The sequence below is a fragment of the Barbatula barbatula genome, assembly GCF_947034865.1.
Source record: "Barbatula barbatula genome assembly, chromosome: 1".
Taxonomy (NCBI): Eukaryota; Metazoa; Chordata; class Actinopteri; order Cypriniformes; family Nemacheilidae; genus Barbatula; species Barbatula barbatula.
The window spans coordinates 17,008,176-17,032,116 of NC_136766.1; the positions used below are offsets into that span (position 1 = coordinate 17,008,176).

The following is a 23,941-nucleotide window of genomic DNA, read 5'->3' on the forward strand; positions in this document are numbered from 1 at the left end:
ATCACATTTAATCGCTGTGATGTAACAATAGCCTGTCCTACCCACTTCCTGTTTTAACAGGAAATGTCAACACTGAGGAAAATTGCGCTCATCAAGCCTACCTAACCCCAACCATATTGTACTCTACATTACATCAGATCACACAGAAGCACACAGCACCCCAGCACACGTTTGAGACGGTACTTCATGATAACAACTGCAATACTCACTTGTTGCAGTGGTGTTTCAGATGTTTCTTGTACCCGTCGTCAGACAGCATGTGCTCTGGGTTGTGTTTTCGGATCCACTCTGCCTTCTGAATATCAAACGAGCTGGACTGAGTCTTCATCTTCTTTCCTTTTCTGCCTCGCGGTACTGGAGTCGACAGACCTGCGGGAGTCACATTCCCAGCATTTAATGATGTCACAGGCTTTATAAGAAGTTAATTATCCTCCCGGCGGGATGTGAATGGAAAGGTAATTGAATTTATAACATCGCTTCGGTTTTCATACCCAGATGGTTTTGAAGTTCCTTGGTCCTGCCGTCCTCCGTGGGGGCGATCAGATCCCACATAAAGCTCTTGATTTTGTCGTCACCACGGTAATGAACAAGGCAGTATGCTAAGAGCGCTCTGCATATGGACTCCACGTCACGATCGCTCAGCTGACGTTTAAAGCGGCCGTGTGCCAGGATGTCCTTCCAGCGACCCCACCTACGACGCCAAGAGGGAGGAATGTAAGAAATAATGTCTTGAAATAATATGACTTTTATTCAAGGAATCTGGAGTTATATAAGAAGCTTTGGTACTTTAAGAATCTGTCGCTACAGCTGTTAAAAGCTGTGATATCAATTTCACCTGCAGTGCATCTCTTATGACTAACTCTCCATTTACAATCACAGGCAACACTTTAGAAGTCTTTGCTCTCTTGAAAAGTGTTTCTGGCAATGACAAATTCATATCAGTCGACTGCTAGTGGCCACTCACCCGTACACCAGCAGATTTTTCTCCACCCTGAAGCACTCTGTGCGGCCGTAGCTGTTGAGTCGGTCATGCGGCCGGCGGACCTTGGGTTTGTCATCTCCACTGCTCTCTCCATCAGAAAGCTCAGCCAGCTCGTCCTTAGTGGCGCTGAACGGCCTGGTCTGTTTCCTGACTCGAGGGGTGTCGATCACCAGACTGTTCTGTAGTCAAACAGCAACAAGAGACAAACGTAAAAATTGAGTCGCCGACACACTTTTACTAAGAGCAATGCGATGCACTTATATAACAGTAACTGTGTTCTGCTGGATGTGAGAAAAGCACTTAAAGGTAACTTATAAAACAGTCCGCGAAAATAATTAAAAGAACAACACTCAAGTTATCTAAGAAAGTGCATTGTATTGAATTCCAGTTGTCTTAACCAGTATCCTGCTGTATCTTTTACAGCACTTTCTCTGCTTAGAATCTAGAATCGGGGGGGGGTTTCCATCAGACATTAATACTCAAAGTTGCTTTTCATATCAACCAGTTGGAATGTCACAAAAACAGCCTTTTTCCACCTAAGAAATTTTGCCAATTTACGAAATATTCTATGTGTTACTGACGCGAAGAAGCTTATTCATGCATTTATGACCTCAAGACTTGACTTCTGTAATGAGCTACTTAGTGGTTGTCCTGCATCATCAATAAACAAACTACAGTTAGTTCAGAACGTAGCTGCCAGAGTTCTAACCAGGTCCAGAAAATACGATCACATAACCCCAATTTTATCAACCCTTCACTGGCTACCCATTAAGTATCGTATTGACTTTAAAGTTCTTTTAATCACTTATAAAGCCTTAAAGGGTTTAGCCCCCACCTACCTAACATAGCTTCTATCACACTACAACCCATCACGCTCTCTAAGATCTCAAAACTCAGGACTTTTGATAATACCTAGAATAACTAAATCCACCAAAGGGGGTCGAGCTTTCTCATACGTAGCACCTAAACTCTGGAATAGCCTTCCTGATATTATTCGAGGATCAGACACACTCGCCCAATTTAAATCTAGACTAAAGACGCATCTTTAGCCAAGCATTCCCTTAATGCAACATATGCTAAATAAACCACCAGGAGATGTTGACATTAGATATTATTTACTAGAATAATTTAATTTACTATATAAAACACCATGTAGTGTGTTTTACCCTTTTTTGGGGTTTTTATTTTTCCCCTGTAAAGCTGCTTTGGAACAATGCAAATTGTGAAAAGCGCTATATAAATAAAGTTGAATTGAATTGAATCTCTCAATTTTATCCTCACAGATCTCTGGGCAGAAACTAAATTGTGAGTAATTCTGGCACTGAGACGTTTTCGCTTAGTTATCTGAAACTGTTCTTTGCTGTTATTAGAGCAGGAATCGTTCACTTTCATTACAGACTTTTAAATAATCATATTTGCTACACACCAACCAAGTTTGTGTGCTACTTACTCTGCCATTAACTGTATCCATGTCAATCTCTGCTTCCTTAGCCCACTTGTCCCAGAAGTTGGGGTCATCCAGAGAGATGTCTGTTCTGTTCCCTGAAGCTACAAAACTGGCCTGCAAGCAAACAAACAAAAAAATCGAGAGTAAATGTGTGAATCAACTGCTATACAGTGTCATAATAATCAAGAAGTAAAATCAAATAATACGTTATGAAAATGTTAATAAAAAACAATATATATGTGCTAAACAAGGTATTTAAAGTGATAGTTCACCCAAAAATGAAAATCCTGTCACTCACTCCCTTGTCACTTCAAACCTGTATGACTGACTTTCTTTCACAGAACCCAAAAGAAGCTATTGTATGAAGTTTGGTAACCGAAGAGCTTCTATTGCATGGACACAAAACCAATGCAATTGAATGGGTGCCAAAATTCTTCAAAATACCTTTTTTTGTGTTCTGCAGAAGAAAGAAAGTCGTACAGGTTTGAAATGACAAGAGGGTGAGCAAATGACAGATTTTTTCTTTTTGGATGAACTGTCACTCTAAAGGTTGCTTTGTACATCAGTACAAATACACATGGAGGTGGAAGAAATGGAAGAAAAAGGCACCTTGGCAAAGGTGGAGCCCCGCCCCTCAGATTCAATAGTGATGGTCTTGGTTCTGCGCTGCAGGATTTGGTCAATGTCTTCTTCACAAAATTTTGCCCCTTCATCTTCTTCATCCATGATGGCACCGTAAGCTCCGCGGCGCAAAAGGTCCTCAATCTCCTTTTTGGAGAGCTGCTGTTGCATCTGCTATAGAATTACAATAATATAGATGAAACAAAAATACACACAACGTAACGAGGCTGTAGAAAACATGATTCGTCTGATGACTTACGCCCCCTCCTCCTCCTACACTGTTGTCCCGGCCACTCATGCTCTGGAGCACGGCTTTATCCAATCCCAGCTTAAGGCTGGCTCTATCGAACATCTCTCGCTCATACGAGTTACGCGTGATCAGTCGATATACCTTCACCGCTTTATCCTGACCAATCCGGTGGCACCGAGCCTGAGCCTGCAAGACACACAAAACAATAGTAAAACATAGAAACATCTACAAATAAGGAAAAACTGTTATCAGGTGTGTTAGTGTACCTGCAGGTCGTTCTGTGGGTTCCAGTCCGAGTCAAAGATGATACAGGTGTCGGCAGCTGTGAGGTTAATTCCAAGCCCACCTGCTCGTGTGCACAGTAGGAAGACGAATCGATCCGAGTCGGGTTTACTGAAGCGGTCTATTGCTGCTTGACGAAGGTTCCCACGTACACGGCCGTCTATCCGCTCATAGAGGTATCTGGAAAAGGTCAGTTTGACTTCAGAATTACAAATCAATGAGTTTTATGGAGCACTGGTGAAAAAAAGAGGAATACAGCCTGGCTTTGATGCGAGTCAGTTTGTTTTTTATTCATAAATCTGTAATATGCCTCAAACAAAGATAGCATACATGACATCATAACACAGAAAAACTATATTGGTATTATTTGTCTGAAACTCTTTTTCCACATCCAAAATGTCTCGTGGACTTCCACAAAGGAATACCATAAGACTGTTAGGTGTCCCATTTGCCATTTAATCATTCAGGAAGGTGCTTATTTAGGAAGGAGTGTACCATTTGCAACATGGCCATCTTTCTCCTGTCTCCTCCTCGATTCACCCACTCTTTTTTGCATTCTAACTATTCATCTCTTCCTGTCTTATTCACAGTGACCATCTACTGTTTCTGCCTGTTGCTTTCTCCTTTCTTTGACCCACTTTGGGCAAACCTGTGCATCTAGGACTATGTGCCTGATGTGAGATCCCTGTAGTGTCTGTGTTTTGCTGTGCCCTAGGTGGATGAGCCAACACACGTGCATCACTTTACGAATGCATCATTGTACACACTAGCTACTAGATTGTCAAGGACAAAGCACTGGAAATGAAGAATACTTCACTTTACATGTAACCAAATAGTCCCAATGACTATCCACTGAAGATAAAAAAAGACGTGCACAGAGCTGTCATATGACGTTGGTAGCAAATAAGTTTAACGCAAAGAACTCTAGACAGAGATAAGAGACATGTTCACATCTGAACATAAACCAGCATAGGCAAACATTGGCATTGAACGCGGGCCAAAAAAGCTGATTAGACTGCGTGTTAAAACTGCATATAAGTGCTGGGAGGCATCTGAAGCAAATACAGCAGAGGGCAATGTGACAAAATGCAGTTAAACCCACTCAACTCTGCATGAACTAAACACAAGCCTACCAAAATGTTATTCAAAACCCTCCTCAGAGCCTTAAGATTTGTTTTTTTTATGAAAAGAATAATGTACACTCGTTTCCCACCTTCTCTGGATGAGGTAGTCTTCCAGGATATCGAGGCAGCGCACCATCTGGGAGAATATGAGAACTTTGTGTCCACCTGCCTTCATCTTGGGCAGCAGCTTGTCGATAAGAACCAGTTTACCTGCGGACTGAATCATAGCCTGCAGGTGGAAATCTACAGCTGTTGGGCTGTACACCTCCTTGAAGTCTTCCAAGATCTTTTCTTCAGCGCCTAGATGCAGAGAGAGAGAGTTTAGGAACTTTTGTAATGTAAGGTGTGAATGTTTGGGTATCAGCATGGGTTTGTGTCTGAACCTTTGATGAGGTAGGGATGGTTGCAGCATTTCCGTAATTCCATCATGGTGTTTAGCAGGTTGGGGACGTTGGCTTGGCCGACGCCTTTAGCCAGGAATGAAAAGTTTTTCTCCAGAATGGCACGGTAGTATTTCTTCTGGATGTTGGTGAGCTCCACTTCGATGATGGTCTCTTCTTTCGGGGCCAACTTCTTTTCAACGTCTTCCTTAAGACGACGCAGCATCATCGGCTTCAGGATGGCCTGGAGTTTCTGGACCTACACATACAAGTGGAGCAGAGTTGTTTTATTATTGAGCTGAGTGACCACACACCATAGACTGCTATTGTTTATATATAATTCAAATTATAATAATGCAAATTTCAAACAGATTAACCCAACAGAATCAAACAAAAAAGAAAAAACCTTGTGAGCTGCTTTTCCGAATGGGGACATCACTAAATGTCCCCAAAAGAAAATGATAAAAAATGTCTCCAGAGTGTATAGCAAGTAAAGCCCACCCACCCCAACCATAGTACATAAATAAAGACTAAGCAAAAATACCTGCTCCTCGGTCTTGAGGTCTCCAAATTCCTGCATAAATGTGTTTTCAGAGGGAAAGCGAGTTGGCTCCAGGAAGTGCAGCAGACTGAAGAGTTCCTCCACCGTGTTCTGTAGGGGGGTGCCTGTCAACAACACCTTGTGTTCCTAAGGGTCGAAAGGTCAACATATAGCAAATCAGAAAGATGGAAACCATAGGCAAAAGAGAATGATAAGGTGCAGATTAATATAATTTGTACCAGACTCATAAGTTTGAAGCCTTCGAGTAGCTTGCAGTTCTTGTTTTTGAGCCGATGGGCTTCATCAATGATGACACATCGCCAGTCAATTGCGTTCAGTTCTGGACAGCCTCCCAAAATCATCTCAAATGTGGTAATGACCGATTGAAACCGGTAAGCACCTTTTATCACACGACCCTGTGAGGGCGAAAGAGACAGAATGACGGATTGCACATTTGCATGTTGGACTAAAGTGATGCATCCCTTTCCTTCGTCAATCATAACAACATGTACAGAATAATTTCTTGATAATAAATGTATACAAATTGATATTAAATTAATGCATGTTACAGATGATTTCTTGTTTATTTGATTACATTTGCATTTTTTTACATAGTTTTACAGTTTGATCTGTTGCTTAGATCTAACATGTCTTCCCTGTGCTATCAAAATTGGTATCTCAATGGAATTGGTAACGATTACTAACATTTTGTTGATTCTCTGGGCAATTTTTAAGAGCTCTATAAAAATAATTATAATGTTCTCAAAAACATTTATTGTCTCACTTTGTTTCATCTACCTTTCTCCTTCACCAAAATGAAAGTAAAAGGTAACCAACACAAAAGCTTACAATTACAGCAGAGATGATGTAAAATGGCACCTGAGCATCTTTGGAGTACATCTCATACTGCTGGAGCATCTGTCTGCTGACCAAACTGCCGTGGTACACAATGACATTGAGGGTCGTCCAGGTTCTGAACTCCCTCTCCCAGTTAGTGATGGTGGAGAGTGGGGCGATGATGAGAAAAGGGCCCTTGATCCCTGTGCGACAGATCTCATCCAGAAATGTGATGGACTGGATGGTCTTACCCAGACCCATCTCATCAGCCAGAATACAGTTACGCCTGCAAATGAACACCAACAGTCCTCAGACACTCCAGATGTTCACTTCTATTGTTGATTTGGTCAATAAACAGATACTGAAGCATAAATAATGGTGCTGGAGTAATAATTAGGGCTCTCAATAGATTGATATAATTTATAACCGAACAATGACGTGTTGCTTTCCAGACATGGAATATAACACACACGATTGATGAAGTATGTTTATGATGTTCTTATCATGGTCAAAAGGAAATTCCATGGATAAAAACAACAACAGCACAAAGGAATGAAACTACACGGAGGTGAGTGGTTCCAACCTTGAGAATGTACAAAACAAGAACAAGAAGTGAAAAGACTGGTACAGTAAATGGACATAATATATTACAACAACTCACTTTCAAATCAAGCTTTTAATTTACTTTAGTACAAATTAATCGGATGAGTCAGTGAAATTTCAATTCTTATAATCCATTTATTCTCCATTGCTAGTTGAAACACTACGCAAAGTCTTAAAGGCAGATGACACAAAACAGCAGATCATCTATCACGACTATCTAATATTGAGTTAAAGATCTTTATAGACAGAAAGAAGTGAAAAACTAGGTCACAGAAAGTATGGATACAATTTTAGTGAAGAACACAAAAGCCTTCAAGCATTAACCAGCAGGGAAAAGCATAGAACAGTGAAGGACATTGTGAGGGATATATGATACACGGCTTTTGTGTAATGCCGTTTCCCATACACATAGTGTGGAATGCGATAAAGCCTGTTACTGTTTAAGCTCAATGAAAGTGTGCAACATGCTAAACACATACTTAAAAAAAGCCACAATACAAGGGGCCAATCGGCGAGTCCAAGACTTTATAGTAATTTGCATGTTTTTATGTTTACTCATAACGTAAAAAAGCATCATATGTAAATAAACGCGACCGGCATGTTTTCATTAGACCACAAAAACAGTAAGCACTCATTTACTCACCTGTTATACCAGTTGAAGAGCAGCCAGTTGACCCCCTCCAGTTGATAATCCCTGAGACAGTTTCCATTACAATACTCTCGGGATTGCTCCCGCTTCTTCCAGTGACTCGCCGGAGGACGTTCCTGAGAAAAAAACAGCATGGACTTTGAAATCTAAACTTTGTGCCAATTCTACTAAGGAAGAAAAGCCATAAATATAAAACTTAATCTAGATCAATGAGAGAGATGGAAAGAGCTGGTCTCACCACTCTATGGGTGTTTGGTTTTACTGCCTGCAGCTGCTTAAACTCCTCTATCTTAGTCTGGTCCACATCTTCCTTCAGCTCCCATGTGCTGTCCTCGTATGGCAGCGAGCACCACTTCACCAGATAATACACCACCGGCTGTACACACGGAGAGGCTTTGAGACTCAAAATACATGCACCAACCTCACCAAAAGTCTCAATCAACTGAATAAACAATTTATTACCTCTCCGCTGTCCTTGTCCTGACAGTACGAGACCTCCAGCACTCTGTCCACTTCCACATAGTCAGGATTGAATGGGTCCTCCTCCATCTTAAACAAACACGTACAAGGCATTTAAAAAAACAAGCTACTTCCATCGTATGGGAAATAAAGGATCTCGGTTTGTAAGGAACAAATATTAAATGGTGAAACAGAAGAGTAAATATAATGGTTGAATGACTACATGATATGCCATTTAACCAGCAAGAAACCACAGAAAATCATCACGCATTATCTATTTGTTCAAGTTATAACAAACAGTGGTGCCCTTACATCGGCGAAGAAGTGTGCCTTTTGTGCCTGTTTGATCTTGAAGCGCTTGATTTTCTGCTGGATCCTCTTGTCTTTCACTAAATGTTGCTCAGTCGCCCACTCACAATGAAGATACGAGCTGGAACGCACACACATTTGCATAATTACAGAATGCTCCTTACACACACGTTTAATTATGCATGCTCATCAACTCATGCCCACTCTCACAGTAAACTGCTCTGAGCTCCTCTGCATTATTAGCGGTATGAAAACATCATATTTCACAGCTAACTGAAAAACAACAACACAAATGCGACTCACTAGTTCTTGTATTTGACGTAGTACTCCTCAACTTCCACCACCACTCCAGGAGAAACCTGTCAAACGAAGAATAAAAGTAATAAACAAGTTCATGTATAATTCATTTATCGATAAGAAAAGTGCATCTAGGTGCTTTATTCCAAGCAAGCAATGTATGTTTCTCGTTGTAAACCACCATTCATAGGTTTTAAGTACATTAGTTGGCAAAGAATGTTTAGAAATCTATACTAATATAACATTATGGCCACTAAAGCATAAAATATATATACACTTTATAAAATATAGAGTGTATATACATTTATTTTTGCTGGTGAAGCATCTAATGTGCATAAATGTTAGCGCTGCGTAATATTTAAGAGAAATGGTTGAGTATTTTAACTTTGTAAAGATTAAATATATTTATTAAATATATTTTAAAACAAAAAAAGAATAATAACAAAGGCATGTTTCACATTCTTTATGAGAGATTAAAGCATCGCTCTCTCTGTCTCGCCAGTGTATCTGCAATCTGCACTGAGCTAAACTTTTCAAGTATTAAAATCATTTTGTTATTGCAAAGCATTGCAGTATTGTAATAACATGCAGATCCGTGATATTGTAATCATTTCAATATATCTTTCAGCCCTAAAAACTGTATATGATTTAATAAGAAGACCCCGTAAATTCACCAATCGAACTGCATGTGCTGTAAAAAAATTGCACAAACTGTTACCTCTTTCTTCACAAAGCGAGATGCCATGATTTTGTCAACCACAGCTGCATCTTCCTCACTTGGGTTCTCCTGTAAACCAATACAAACATCAAAACATATTCTAATGCCACAAGACAAACTTTAGCATAGTGCCCTGCAATATACTTGGAATATACAAACTTGACTTTGTAACATAAAATCAAACAAGAATGGGAATAGCGATTTTAACTGGCTTTTTTAACTGACTGCTAAGTTCCTCAAATCATGTCTAATTCGAATAGTTTCATAATCCTTTTTCATGGAAAAATATTAATAGCATCTTTGATCTGAACTTCAAAAAGTGAAATTACATCATTTATTTGAATCAGTTTCAATTAATCAAACTATTTATTAAAGCAGAATGACATATCAATATTTACTGAAGTTTCTGTAGATACAGCAAATACAATCAAAGGTTTTTTTTAACTAGTACTACATATTTATAAACACCATGTTCTCTTACAAACAAAAGGATTCACATGTCTTATTATGTTAAAGATTACAGAAAATGTGATCTTTAAAGGGATAATTCACCCAAAAATGAACGTTCTGTCATCATGACTCATCTCTTGTCATTTCAAACCTGTATGACTTTCTTTCTGTCGCAGAACACAAAATAAGATATTTTTAAGAATGCTGGTAATAGAACAACGGCAGTATCCACTGGCTTGCATTTATTTTGTGTCCATACAATAGTACAATACATTTTGGGGTGAACTGTCCCTTTAAATGACATGCTTGTATACAACATGACAATTGCACATCCTCACCACAAAGAGTTGCACTGCAGGGTTTTTGTGAGCATTGGAGTTGCTCTTCTTGGCTTTGACAATGACCTTCATTTCTTCATCAGACAGTCGTGCCTCCCCATCTTCCTCATACTTCTTCCTCTTGATCTTACGGTTAGAACGCCTCTTCTGTAAAAACATATACGAGTGAGTGTGGTTTCATTTGTACATCTGCAATTAAATTCTCAGTGTTGGTATGACACTGAAAAGAGTGGTGCAACATTCCCACAATTCTAGACACTAGAATTCTAGACACACCCCCCCACCCCCCACACACACATGAGCAGCATTGAGAAACCACAGTGTCGTCTATGAATGTGATTGATTCAGCACATCTGTGTCTATGGGTATGACACGGTTACACAGGCATGACACAAGTTTGTATGACACAGAGAAAATAAGAACCATTCCGCATGCACAATTTTTTTTAACTCAGCAAGATAACCTGACAGGATGGAAGCCTTTCAGTAAATTAGTGTAGGGCAGTGTGTGTGTGTGTGTGTGTGTGCCTGTCCTCCCAAATATAACATGACCTAAATGCTATGGAGTTAAAATAAATGGAGAGGATGAGAATATCTCAGGATGACCAATTAAAGTCATCCACCATAACATCCTAATGTTTCCCAGAATGCATCAGAGGCGCATAGCTGTAGCTTTATCTCTGACAGGCTAACAGAGTCATCAAATGCACACTGCTTTATTTAACACAGGGGTATTTAAAGAGGATAATTATATCTGCAGGCGTTGAGGAGGGGTATCATGGTCAGGGAGAATGGGACATGAGTCATGTCAGAAGAAAGAGTGGGAATTGTTTCAGAATACAGTGTTTCTCTCTGAGAATACATATGCCTGCACAAAGTTACTTTGTCTTTGGCCCAGTACATTTTAAAGAATGTCCAGCAGAAACATGTATTATGCAACATACTGTAACAATATCCGCTTAAAACTAATTTATACACAGCTGACTTTTTTTACACAGATACTGTACAAATAAGTCTGTAGAATAAAAGCTCACCGAATCATCGTCTTTAGAAGACCGTCGGGGCGGTCTGTCATCCTCAGACAGCTCTTCTGAGGATTCTGCCTTCTTCCGTTTCTTCTTTCCAAACTTTATAACGATTTTCCTATACAAAGAACATGGAGAAACAGACAAAGGTCACCCTACAGGCAACGATTTTGTGATCATGTGATTATAGATAGCATTTTGAAACCTTTTAAGACATTTGTTTTGGAATAGCTCACCCATAAATGAAAATTCTGTCATAATTCACCACAAACTTGTACAATTTAAAGGGGCAGTTTCCTGGACAGGGCTTAGACTAAACCAGGACTAGGCTCAAATTAAAGTGAAATATGCCTATTGTTCATCTTGAGACAAAAAACACAGCACTTATATATTTTAAGATATGCCAGTGCAAGATATCTCAATAATATTAGGTTAAGACAGCTCTAATATGAGATGTGAAAGTAAGCTATTTGTCAGATATGGTGACCCGTACACGAAAAAAAATTTGGGAAAACAAATCCTTTAAAGCCTGTTAAAATCCTTAATTTTGACATCCAAAAGAACCAATATAATATATTAATATGATCTTGACATGCACCTTTTCTGCTGGTTCAAATTAATTCAGTTCAAATCTGGTCTGGTGTATTCAGAGTTTAAACAGGCGTCTTAGCATCAACCAATAACAAAGCATTTTAAGACTATTTGAACACACTAACACACACTTATATTTGTGGACATATGTAAACACATTTGATACTATTTAACAGAAGTCTGCAGATTCCGTATGGCCTTGCTTATGCGGAAAAACCACTTGGAAAAAAACATGAGCGGGAAGATTCACATACAACAGGAAAACTAAAAGTTAATGTTATGTGGCTCTTAAATAATTTGGAGCCTGTGTTTTTCTTCTATAGGACCCAATGGTCCCTTAATAGATTTTTTATTAGAGCCCTGCCCTTTTCTGTTCCAGCAGACGGAGGCCTTTATAAACCTTGTTTTTTGCACAGGGGATGCAACATACTGAAACAGAAAACGGTGTTTTGAAATCCATAAAGCAATATTCTAATAAATCAGGTGTTGAAGAACCTTACAGACCTGCACAAATCTCAGGCATGAAGATTTAAATCGAATATGGTTTTAAAATTCAATGCTGGACAAGAACATATAGGATGTGTTGTGTAACCTATTTTTGGCCATATGGAGTATGGGGAAGTCATGGGAAAGTTAGGTTCACATCAATCCGTTGGTCGGCTGTCGGACAGGTTTTGAGTGTTGTCTGGCGTGTTCTGTGCCATTGTCTGTTCTCCCTTTTTTGGCCCATTTGCAGCAGAGCTCATCTGGGAGTCAGATCATTTTCATTAGCTGCATCTGTCATATCAATACGACGTGAACTTTTATAGCGAAAATAAAGGCAGTCTGGATTGAGTTGGTGCTGTAATGTTAAAACCAAAAAATAAACCTGTAATCATTACATTTCCCCTATGAAGATACAATCCCGGTAGTTTGTATTTTGACTAGGTATGGTTGGATGAAGTTCTTTAAGCTTGTGGATCAGTTTCATCTGTGATTAACAAGATTTGTGTGAATCTGGTAAGCAAACAGCGCTTTGTTTATGTTTATTATCCAGCTGATAAGTGTTTTTTTACTTCTGATGGTCACTAGGCGTCAGTGTCCACAGGCATGTTGCTTGTGTAACCAAGACAAGAGCCAAAGAAGAAGCGGTTTATTGTGTAGTCTGTTTGAGAAGCATTTAGCAGTAATAGCAGCAAGTAAACAGTCACTTTTGCAGCATGAGTTGTTAAATACAGAAAAACATGTAATGTATTACAGATAATAAATTCGGAATCTTGGACCCAGAAGCAGTCAACGTCAGCCGACCTCACAGTCTGCTTTCCTCTGCGATAGTTTGTCGCGTCGGCTTGGTGTGTATCTAACTTTAGATTACTCCATTTAAGTGTCTGCCCTCCAGACTAAGTAGATCATAGTGATACATACAGTACAGTAGAGCTGTAATATAGTTTTCTATTGATCTCTGCATACATGTGAACTCATGTTAACAAAACCAAAGCTGTTTTTTTACCAAGGGCACAAATTCCGTTAAAATGTCAACATTGAGCAATGCGGTTTCAAACACTTTCTAAGAACCCACAAACCAATTGCGTAACACAGTCACAAATAAAACAGACACCACACGTATTAAGACTTGCAGAAAAGTCTCCCAGTAGTCACCCTCATCTGTTAATTTATTACAGCCACACCTTTAACACACACAAATGTATTCAGTTCATAACGTACGCCATTTCTTCCTAAAAGTGACATTTTACACAACTAAATTCCTCATATAACACAGTATACTGGATAATAAACAGTTTTTTTTAAATCTGTATCAGGCACAAAGATGTGTCTGTTAAGCCCTGCTGATGCTATGCAAACACAAAACCTCTCTCACTATTTCAGTCTCTTTGGATGATGTTACACTTGACTAGTCAATGGGACAACGTGACTTCCTGGTTGCCTAGCAGCCAGATTAGAGTGAAGCTGGCAGTGTGGGTGGAGGCAGTAATGTTGTATCCTGTGAGTGACACATGAGCTCCACTCCTCACACACCACAGCAGCTGTGAAATGATGTGGTGGTCCTGTGTGCACCTGTGTGTGTGCTGACAGAGCTGGATAGAGCAAACCTGTGTTTGAGCGTGTGACATAAACCCGATTAACAGGCTAAAAATCATTCTCATTCTAAAAAAATCTAAGTTTTATATAAAAACGAGTATATAAGCAGGTACAAAATGACCTTTTCTGTTTACTTGAACATAAATTCATATATAAAAACATAGATTTTGCTCCTCTACATTTCGTTGTCTTAATGCCAGGAATGTATCACCACATTAAGCTCTGGAATCACAAAACCAGACAAGAAAAAAATGTGCGAGAAACTTATGAACGACTGTGGAAAGTTGTTAGAGTCACTGTCCATGTCTTCAACAGACTGTTTGTTTCTTACATTTGACTTACAAACGTCAGCTAGAGTCAGACTATTATTCTTACAATAAACTTTAAATGTTACCATACCTAAAAAACAGCCAAGATTTTATTGACTTGTAAATGGCATTTAATGAACGTTACTTTAATTTTGCTCTGTTAAGCTGACTGACTGATCATGCAACATTCACTTCTAACCAACATAAGCTTTACTACTATTATGCATATATTAAGCAAAGTCACTTGACTGATTTAATGGCCAATTATTTTGAAAAAAACAATGTGTAAGGCGTATTCTAAATGAAAATGTTGAATTACAGTATATTCAGTATATGTATCTCTCGTAGGGTTGGGCGATTAATCGAAAGTTATAGAAACCGACATTAAGAAGCTCTAACTGATGTCGGTTATTTCTATTACTTTCCCTCTAATATCCGAGTCGACGTGTGCCGCTGTACCTTACTTTTTTTATCGGAGCAAAAGAGACTTCAAAATATTATATTTATTTTGGGCATACACATATATGTGAGAAATTATTAGAAACTGTAGGATGTCTATTTTTACGTGTGTACGCTTACAATAACACCAAAGCGTTGTTATTTTGCAAAATAAAGAAAATAAACAGGGCGCGTTATCAGCTGTCTCCACTCCACTATCACATAAGTAATTTCTGAAATGCGTCACTGATCCAACACTGATAAGCAAATACTTATCACACAAACATGAAACGTATGTCTAAAGAAATCTTAAAATGTCTACTTTAAAATTACCCGATTCAAAGGGAAATAAAATATTCTGTATTTATGTAATATGTGTGAAAGACAGGTACAGTGATACGAGACATTTTGCCAGGTCTGCTCCCGTTTAGTAATCACAATACTTTTAGTCCAAAAAATGTTATATTGTGAGAAATATAGATATACTGAAACAAGTTTAATTCATATTTCTTTAGACAGATTGATGAGTTTAAGCTTATGAGATCAGGACTGGTGTCTCCAGGCAGGGTCCTAAAGTACACCCGATTTTCCACGACACGTGCAGACAGATGATTTTCTGATTTGTGTTGCGTTTGTTCTCCTGTCTTCAGTGGCAGAGGAAATGTTTCCAAAAATAACACAAAGATGTCTATTAATCTAAATGTTCAATAAATAACCCTAAATACTTTGATTATATAAAAACAACATGAGATAAGAAACGTTTCATTAGAAAAAATACCCCACCTTTAGTTGGGCACATTTACACTTCAAACCTTGTCTGTGATCTACCCGGGCAAAAAACTAAGAAAAACAAACAAAAACTAAATAATTGCTCAATAATCGTAATCGAGAGAAAATGTTCAATTAATCGAGATTTTGATTTAGGCCAAATCGCCCTGCCCTAATTTATTGGGTGTTCTCATTAATGTGTTTAACAGTAGACATTTAAAACAAGGAAGAAACAGATAGAATCAGGAGTTTTTTTAAATCAGACTGTGTGGAACATCAGTCTTGTAGGATCTCTCTACAACATGAATGTTTATGAAAACAAAAAAAGGCATTGTGCTTTCACTAAAACAAGTTTATATTTTGCTTAAAAATAGAATATGGTTTGAAGTATACAGCCCGAAATAATCTCTTGCAATGATGGGATGAGATCTCTTTACACTGTACAATCTGGCAAAAAAGAAATGTAAGAAGGCAAACAAAAATTCATACAATCATTTTCTTGTGAGTTGCCATCTTTGTCTATCACTAACTTGTTGTCAGCAATTTAAATCACGTGTTTTTTAATTGCCGTTTTTGTCACACAATAACTTATTTCTCAAGTCACAGACAGAACTATCACTGATATCTTACAGCTTAATAACTCAACAAAAACCCACTGCAGTTTCAAAAACCTGGCTGTGCAAATACAACAATGTATTCTAGCATTTGGCAAAGATAATAAAATATAATTTTTTAATTTTCTTGCTAATGTATAGTAGGTGTTTTGTAAGTATTTTTGAACATTTGTACATACAGTATATACAAACATTTATGCATTTAGCAGACACATTTATCCAAAGTGACTTGTATTGCATGATACTAAACATTTGTATTTGAGAATGTGCAATCCCTGGGATCTGACCCATAACCTTGGCAATGCTAATGCCATGCACTGAGCTCATTTGTAGTATGTTGCATCTTTATGCACAATTATTTAAAGCTTATATGATTCAGAGAAAACGACTCTCATATGCTCAGAAAAGCGGAAGGTTTTCAGCAGAAGGCACAGAAGGCTACATAAATATTTCAGGGTTGTAACCTTGGATACATGTAGTATGCACATACGTATTCTTTCTCTGTGGATTCTAACACCACACACCATTGTTATGCTGGGTTTTTTGTGGCGAAAAATACATAAGCATACAGTACATTATGCATTAGCACACTAAACACATCATCCTAAAAGACCTTTAAAACCCCCTAAAAGTCCAAAATATCTAAAACTGCTTTATTTCTTACTTCTCTCTTTCAACATTACAGCCATTTAGGGGTAAGTCAGTTCACTCTGAAGCCCAGCCATTCTTCAATTGGGGAACACAAAAATCATGCCGAGGTTATATTCTAATAACATCACTGGTCACTGATTTGTAATATCATTTTTTGTGCTTGTTTCAAGTACCGAAGGCTCATACTCAACATTTGTTCATCTATGTGCTCATATGTTTGAGAATAGAAAAAAGCCTGATGCTCTTTAACTGTGAGGCACTTTCTGTCCCCACAGCGGGTTCCACCACAGGCTCAAAGATACCAACCGTACCGATTCTGAAATCAAGATTTAAGACCCACGTTTGCCTTCATACTCATCTGAGATCTTAAAGGGACAGTTCATCCAAAAATGCATGCAATGCAGAATCCATTTATTCACCCTCTTGTCATTTCAATGTATGACTTTCTTTCTTCTCCAGAACACAAAATAATATATTTTAAAGCATGCTAGTAACTAAACAATGGCTGTACCCATTTACTTCTACTGTATAGACACAGGACCAATTTTACTGTTTTTTTACAGATTGTCCAATTACAGAAAAAGACTGTAAATTTACAAGAAAACACTTGAAATTTTATGGGGAAATGAATTTGTGGTAAATTGGAAATTTGATGACATCAATAGTTACTATGCTCTGAGAAAGTGATATTTACCAAAGGTTGAACATTACTGTTACAGAGCAAGAACTAGCCAACACACTATTAAATGTCAACAGAGTAACAACATCCTGTTCACAACCAAGCTCGAAAAAGTAGTCAAACCAGACAGATGTCTGCCTTTCAAGTACTTTACAGGTAAAAAGACACAATTAAACAGGCAAACCTATCACTCACATTTTTAAAAATCTGCATTTAATTAAGAGCCATGATAAGCTATTTATTCCAGTGATTTTACTATGGAAACAAGTGCTACCCCCTAAATGGTAGTCATCGTCAAAAGCACAATGAGAAAAGACACAAATGTTGAATAAACACCTCCATTTATTATCAAGAGATATTCTAATAAAATATGTTTTCCTGCCAAGTTTAATATCCCAACAGTAGGCGGTTTGTGGTTACCGAGCAACAATTTATATTAATAAGCACATTAATAAGGAACGTGCGGTCACAAGTGAGTAATTATCATTTTACTAGCACTTATCGTCCAATCCGAATGAAGAGTCAGAACACCTTTTAACAAACACCTGCGTTCTTCTACCGTACAACATTCTGTGCCACAGACGTAAATGAGCCGGGATACAAAGTGTGTTTTATAACAGCAGAGATATCATCCAGTAAGGTGTTGAGTCTGAACACACACGTCCTGTTTGTCCTGCCTTTACTGCACAAGTATTTGGGTCATTCAGACTGCTAATCCATTAAGCACGATGAACAAGTCGCAGAAGAAATTCAACACACTGCTTTTACAAGCTCAGCGGGAATGCTTAACATTTTCACGCTAGCTACGTAATCGCGCCGACGGACCAGCAGAAAGTGCGCAAGGAAGAACAAACTAGTCTGAACGTTTGCACAACAGGGTGGCACAGACTTTGCAATGGCCTTCCCATGATGCATTTGACCTAGAAAGCTCACATTCTTCCACTCAATCCTATATTAACACGGATCACATGACATTGCGTCAAGGCAGTGAATGTTGGGTGCAGCCTCATGATCTATTATAACTCACCAGAAGGGGCTGTCGGTGTGTGTGCTGCACGGGGCTACATATGTGCTACATCTTGTAAATGAATCATTAACCATAATAAGGACTGGAGAACACAAGATTATGTTTAGTGCCCGTTGTCCTTTTGCCGTGTTTGTGGGTTACAAAACACGTGGCTCATTTGTCATTCACCCTTCAGATAATTTGTTGACTTGATGACTAATGATCGAAGTGGAACTTCAGCATGAATCTTCAGCATGACATTTAATTATCTGTAAATATGTAATGAAACCCAAATGAAACGTAATTTTCTATTACTGTCAGCGAGCAGAACGATGCATTTGCTAATTTAACATGATGCTCAATGCGTCTTTAAAACACTCAATTTTCATCAGATTTAGGTTGAAACCCAATGTAACCTACACTAACAGCGTTTTATCATAGAAATGATCTCTGAAGAACTAAAGAAATCAGCCTCACATAGAAAACCCAAGCATATCATGTCAAACACTCCACACCTACAACACGTTCCTTCTCTTTCCAGTTAAACAAACCAAAAAATGAAGTGCCAGCATGGGGAGAATTTCACGGTGGGCTTACCCAATCTGAGTCTTCTGTTTGGGTTTAGAGGACGCCACAATCCGCGCGCTCTTGGAACTCTTATTCTTGCCTTTGGACTTGGAGCTGCCCGCCTTGTGGCTGCGGTGCTGCGACGATGATGACGGGAAGCTCTCGGGACTCATGACACGTGGGATATTTTTCTCTCCTCTCTCCCTCGCTTTAGCAATGGCCTCAGAGATGATTTGATTGGCCTTCTGTTGTTTATCGTCCGAAAGGGGCGACTCCATCTGTTGCTGTTGCTGCTGCTGCTGTCGCTTGTGCACCCGTTTCTCTGACACGGATGTGTAAGAGGATGACGACGAGGAAGAAGAGCCACTCTTTACTGGTGGGCTCAGTACCCGCACTTGGCTGCTGGAACCATTATTGTTCTTAGGAGGCTATGAAAAGGGAAAAAAAGATGTTACCATTACAATATCAACAGAGTGTACAAATCATTGTCTATCTGTGAATGGACTCCATGTGCACAACTAGAAAGACAACAACATTGAGTTGCAATGTAGGCAGATCTGTACAGTGAGCAAACAGACGCGTTTCCATTTTTAGGATTCTAGCCTACCCATTCTGTACAATACACTCACTAAGATAGTAATGATGCATTTAGACTTGTCTGAAGGTCAATATGAGAAAGCTACAGAAATATAAGCTGAATTCAATAGCCATAACATTAATGTTCCCCAGCCATGACCCAGAAATCTTGTGAGACAGTTACTCTAAACATTGAGATTAAGGGTGCCTTTCATCCATTTTGCAAATAAAAACTGCTATTTCGCTAACTTCAGCCATAGCCTCAATGTCTAAAAGACCTCCCTTCATCTCAATACGCTTCATGCCAGCATGCTACTAAACGCGATGTCAACAAACTTGGATGTACAACATCTAGTATTTGATGTAGTATGTAAGGCCCAGTACTCAAATTCGTTTGTTGTGGATCATCAAGATTATGGTGTTCACAAAGACCAGTATGATTTACTCAGGACACAGGACAGTTTGTGTACTATTTGTCTGGAAAACTTGAAAACATAAATGTTGAAGAAACTTTTGCAGACAATAAGAGTTTATAGATTGATGCCCTAACATTTACAGACAGATAAAGACGATAGCTTTGTGATAAACAGAGGGAAATGTTTGTTATGGTTATTATTTACTCTTAAATTCAGTCATTTTTTGTGCAGCTCTCATTTTTAACATGTTTTCATGTCGTCTGTGCCGCAGGTTTGATGTCAAGATGTTTAGTCACCGTACAGAAGAAAATAAATAATGTTTAACACTATTGACATCCAGCCTGTGTAACTCCATATGAGATCTACATTATTATTTGCAAAATATAGCCACTGAAAAAATTATGAGATCAGTCCCAAGTTTCATTTATTAAGCATTTCTAGATGTATTGTGGCCATTCTAATTGCGTGTCTGTTGAATTTCAACTAGACTAAAAGCTCAGGAATGCTATAAAGTCAACCAACAGCAATGTGAAAGACTGACAGCATGACAAGACAAGACAAGACGAGGTATCAGATAAAAATAACTTTAAAACTTATTAATATTACTGTTGTGTTGCTCAAAAGTGAATTTAAGCAGCAAATAGAAACAAATTTGGGGGACATAGTTTAAGTATTTCACAGAAAGCACCAAAAACCATACTTTTACTCAGACACATAAGAAGTAAATTAAAAAACTGAAAATAATTTTGTATATGCTGTTGTATTCGCTGTTTATGCAAATAATGACTTAATTTCCAGTCTGTTCATCACAAAAGCTATAGCATGAAATAATACTTATAGAATAATTACAATTTAGTGCAAATACCTAGTTTAGACGTCAATGTTTGTACTACTTTAGCGCTGCTTATATTGTTCCTTTTATCTGTTTTAAATCTGACAACTTGTGGTCACAAAAAACTGTCGCTCTATAGAGAACAATATGAACGCAGGCAAATAAAGAACTATTTTCGAACTATTACTTTTAAAATATTGTGTTTAACCCAGTTCAATCCTCTCTGGAATGAAACTATATTTTTGAATTGACCAACCACACTCTCCACCACAGTAAACTTTACAGGGCATCTTAGACAAAAATCTCTCTACACAAACAACTGTAGCGATTCCAGCTCATCTGATGAGCAGTGCAAAAGGAGCACAGCATGGCAAGCCTGTATCCACCCACACATTCTGGATGACAACATAGGAAATGCTCCATCATCAATGTTCCCAAACACCTTGGTCTAATAACATTCTCTGTGACTTAACAGCTACCGGCGAAGATAAGGGTAGCAAGCCCACGGCTGCAGCCATATGCATATACCTTCACCATTTACATTTAGGCATTTGGCAGACGCTTTTATCCAAAGCGACTTACATTGCATTATCATATACATTTAACATAGGTATCTGCAATCCCCTGGGATCGCACCCATGACCTTGCGTTGTTAACGCAACGCTCTTACCACTGAGCTACAAGCTTTGAAGTACTAGTCATATAGAGGCAATAATAAGTCACAGGTCATACGAATAGCTGATCAAAGGTCAGTCATGTTGATATACAATCCCACCAGAAATTCAAGATTTTTTTGTGATATTTGCAATCAAAATAGACGATTTTCAATTTGAGGGAAAATTTGCCATGTTTTGTAGCTGTAAATACTTAAATAAATACTTACAACTGTTTATATAAATACTTAATAACAATAAGTTACTCCAAACTTCTCTAATTTCAATAGGAAAGTTTTTAAGCATTTTTTTTAAATGATCAAGTAAACCACTAGTAGGTTCCTGTCACTATAAGATCTGCAGCAATACTTAACATACTTCCCGAACAGTTTTCCCCTCATAAATGTTTGGTCACTTAATATAGGTACGTGCACAAGGGGTGGGGGGGATAAGAGGGCTTGAGGACCTCTCCATTTGCCCAAAGTGCCATTTTTGATGCCCAAAGTGCCTTTTCATGAACAGACAGAGGGGAACACCAGGGAAGGTGTTCGAGACCGGACAGAACACGATAGCGGCCGGACAAAACGGAGGCGTGATAAAAAATAAGTTTTGAGCACCCACCTGCCCGTCTTAAGGGCTTTGCACTTAATAGATAACTGTTAACCGATTGTGTTTACATAAATAATCGGCAAGATGGATATTTCACCTTAATTATGTGTGTATTTGACCATTCAAGCAATAAGCCTAAAAAGACTACCTGCGCTTTCAGACTGCAAGCACAAATGTGTGCTCCCGCTTATGGTAGTTAAAAGTAGACGCTTTTGTCATTTTGAGATTACAAGGACTACAAACCAATTTTGCCCCACTAAATTACCCTGTAACATCAGGATATTGCTTCACCCGGTCCTTCGCCCATATGTGAGACTGAAGGTAAGAATGGTTCACACACATCATTCACTCACGTGTGCAACAGGCAACATTTGTACAGTATCTAAGTGAAAATAACTCAATCAATCAATGAAATTAGACATAATTAGCTAATTTTACATTATTTTATGTGAGATATTTTCCTTTTTTTTGCGATCATTTTGCTTTGATTTTGCAATTTATGCTGCGATCGCGGAGGGGCTGACTATAGTCTAAGGCCTTAATCTGACAGCCAGTCTAGTCTGTTCACATTATCCACCCCTCACCTCATGAAATAAAGACAGTCATGCATAATTCACTGCATGATCATATAGCAGGCCCGAGACATGCCAACTTTTATTATTCATGCTGGTTTGGTTGACATGAAGAAGCTTTTTAGCCTTTTATCTCTTTTCCTCAATCTCTCTCTCGCCTTCTCTCTCACACACAGTTTTTATTCAGGTAGCTAAAGCAAACCCAACTGCCGTATAAAGAATAATCTTGTTCTTATATGAAATTTACAAAGCATTATTCAAATAATCCTGTACAGTCATGCCCATTAACCACTTGTTGAATATACAGAATAAAATATACGGCATCATTATACAATTACGTCGCCAAAGCCCAGCCTGGGCTTTCCCAATGGCTAAATAAAGGGAATTATCTGGAAAGAATGAAACAAAAGAGAAGGGAGTGGGGGAGGGTTATAAACACAAACTCATTCGGTGGATAAACATGAGCTGTAGAACAGAGCGAGAGAGAGATTGTGTTCAACTGAAATATTTTCACTAATCCATTTGAGACATGAAAAGGTAAAACGACAGGGAACGATGGCGGAAAGCTATAGAAGGAGCAGAGAGGAAAAGGAGTGGAAGGGAACGATGTAGGGGTAAGGGGGTGGTGTGAAAATGAGCAATAGACAGAATATGACGTGAGACGGAGTGAGACAGAAAGAGAGAGAGAGAGAGAGAGAGAGAGAGAGAGAGAGAGAGAGAGAGAGAGAGAGAGAGAGAGAGAGAGAGAGAGAGAGAAAATGCAGCAGCCCCGAGCACTGCAGCCATGTAACACATCTATAAATAACAAAAATTACAGGCTGCCAGCGCTGCAGAGATTTCAATCTTTCTTGTCGTCATGATCCTCTCCACATACACGAAACTCACACAAATGCACAGTCGCATTAAAAAAGAAACACGCACCCACACAGGGCAGCCGTACAATGCCTGATGCACACAGGTGGCACGCTCATCCCACAGCACAACAGCATAAACAAACAGGATGAAAGTGAGGCAAAGAGAGGAATGAGGTTCAACGGCTGCCTAACGTAGCATAGCATTCCTCCTTAGCGAGCTAGCAAGAGAGAATGTTAGAAATGGAGAGAAGCAGTTAGCACAAGATGGCGGCGAGCGTGTAGCCTGCCGCATGAGCCTGTAGCTGCTCAGTTCCTGCCTGCCCCCAAACCCTCCCTCTCTCACCACCGACCCACCCCGCCCCCCCATACTCACGCACGCACTCACTCACCCGTCCTCTCGGCCTCTTCACAGTAGAC

General features: G+C 38.9%; 1 protein-coding gene across 4 annotated transcripts in view; it reads right to left on the reverse strand.

Moving 5' to 3' along the window:
- The window catches only part of chd9 (chromodomain helicase DNA binding protein 9), a 71,817-nt gene that overhangs the window by 13,528 nt on the left and 34,348 nt on the right, over positions 1-23,941 (reverse strand). For all 4 annotated transcript variants that reach the window (XM_079466529.1, XM_079466528.1, XM_079466527.1 and 1 more), the window contains exons 3-23: positions 19,043-19,440; positions 11,321-11,429; positions 10,288-10,434; positions 9,500-9,568; positions 8,788-8,843; positions 8,488-8,605; positions 8,179-8,265; positions 7,955-8,092; positions 7,711-7,832; positions 6,507-6,750; positions 5,867-6,043; positions 5,631-5,774; positions 5,090-5,345; positions 4,796-5,006; positions 3,567-3,762; positions 3,310-3,486; positions 3,039-3,224; positions 2,433-2,543; positions 965-1,161; positions 492-691; positions 210-369 (exon numbers count right to left, since the gene is read on the reverse strand). In XM_079466529.1, coding sequence (XP_079322655.1) covers positions 210-369; positions 492-691; positions 965-1,161; positions 2,433-2,543; positions 3,039-3,224; positions 3,310-3,486; positions 3,567-3,762; positions 4,796-5,006; positions 5,090-5,345; positions 5,631-5,774; positions 5,867-6,043; positions 6,507-6,750; positions 7,711-7,832; positions 7,955-8,092; positions 8,179-8,265; positions 8,488-8,605; positions 8,788-8,843; positions 9,500-9,568; positions 10,288-10,434; positions 11,321-11,429; positions 19,043-19,440 — 3,503 coding nt within the window. The remainder of the gene's footprint in view (positions 1-209; positions 370-491; positions 692-964; positions 1,162-2,432; positions 2,544-3,038; positions 3,225-3,309; positions 3,487-3,566; positions 3,763-4,795; positions 5,007-5,089; positions 5,346-5,630; positions 5,775-5,866; positions 6,044-6,506; positions 6,751-7,710; positions 7,833-7,954; positions 8,093-8,178; positions 8,266-8,487; positions 8,606-8,787; positions 8,844-9,499; positions 9,569-10,287; positions 10,435-11,320; positions 11,430-19,042; positions 19,441-23,941) is intronic.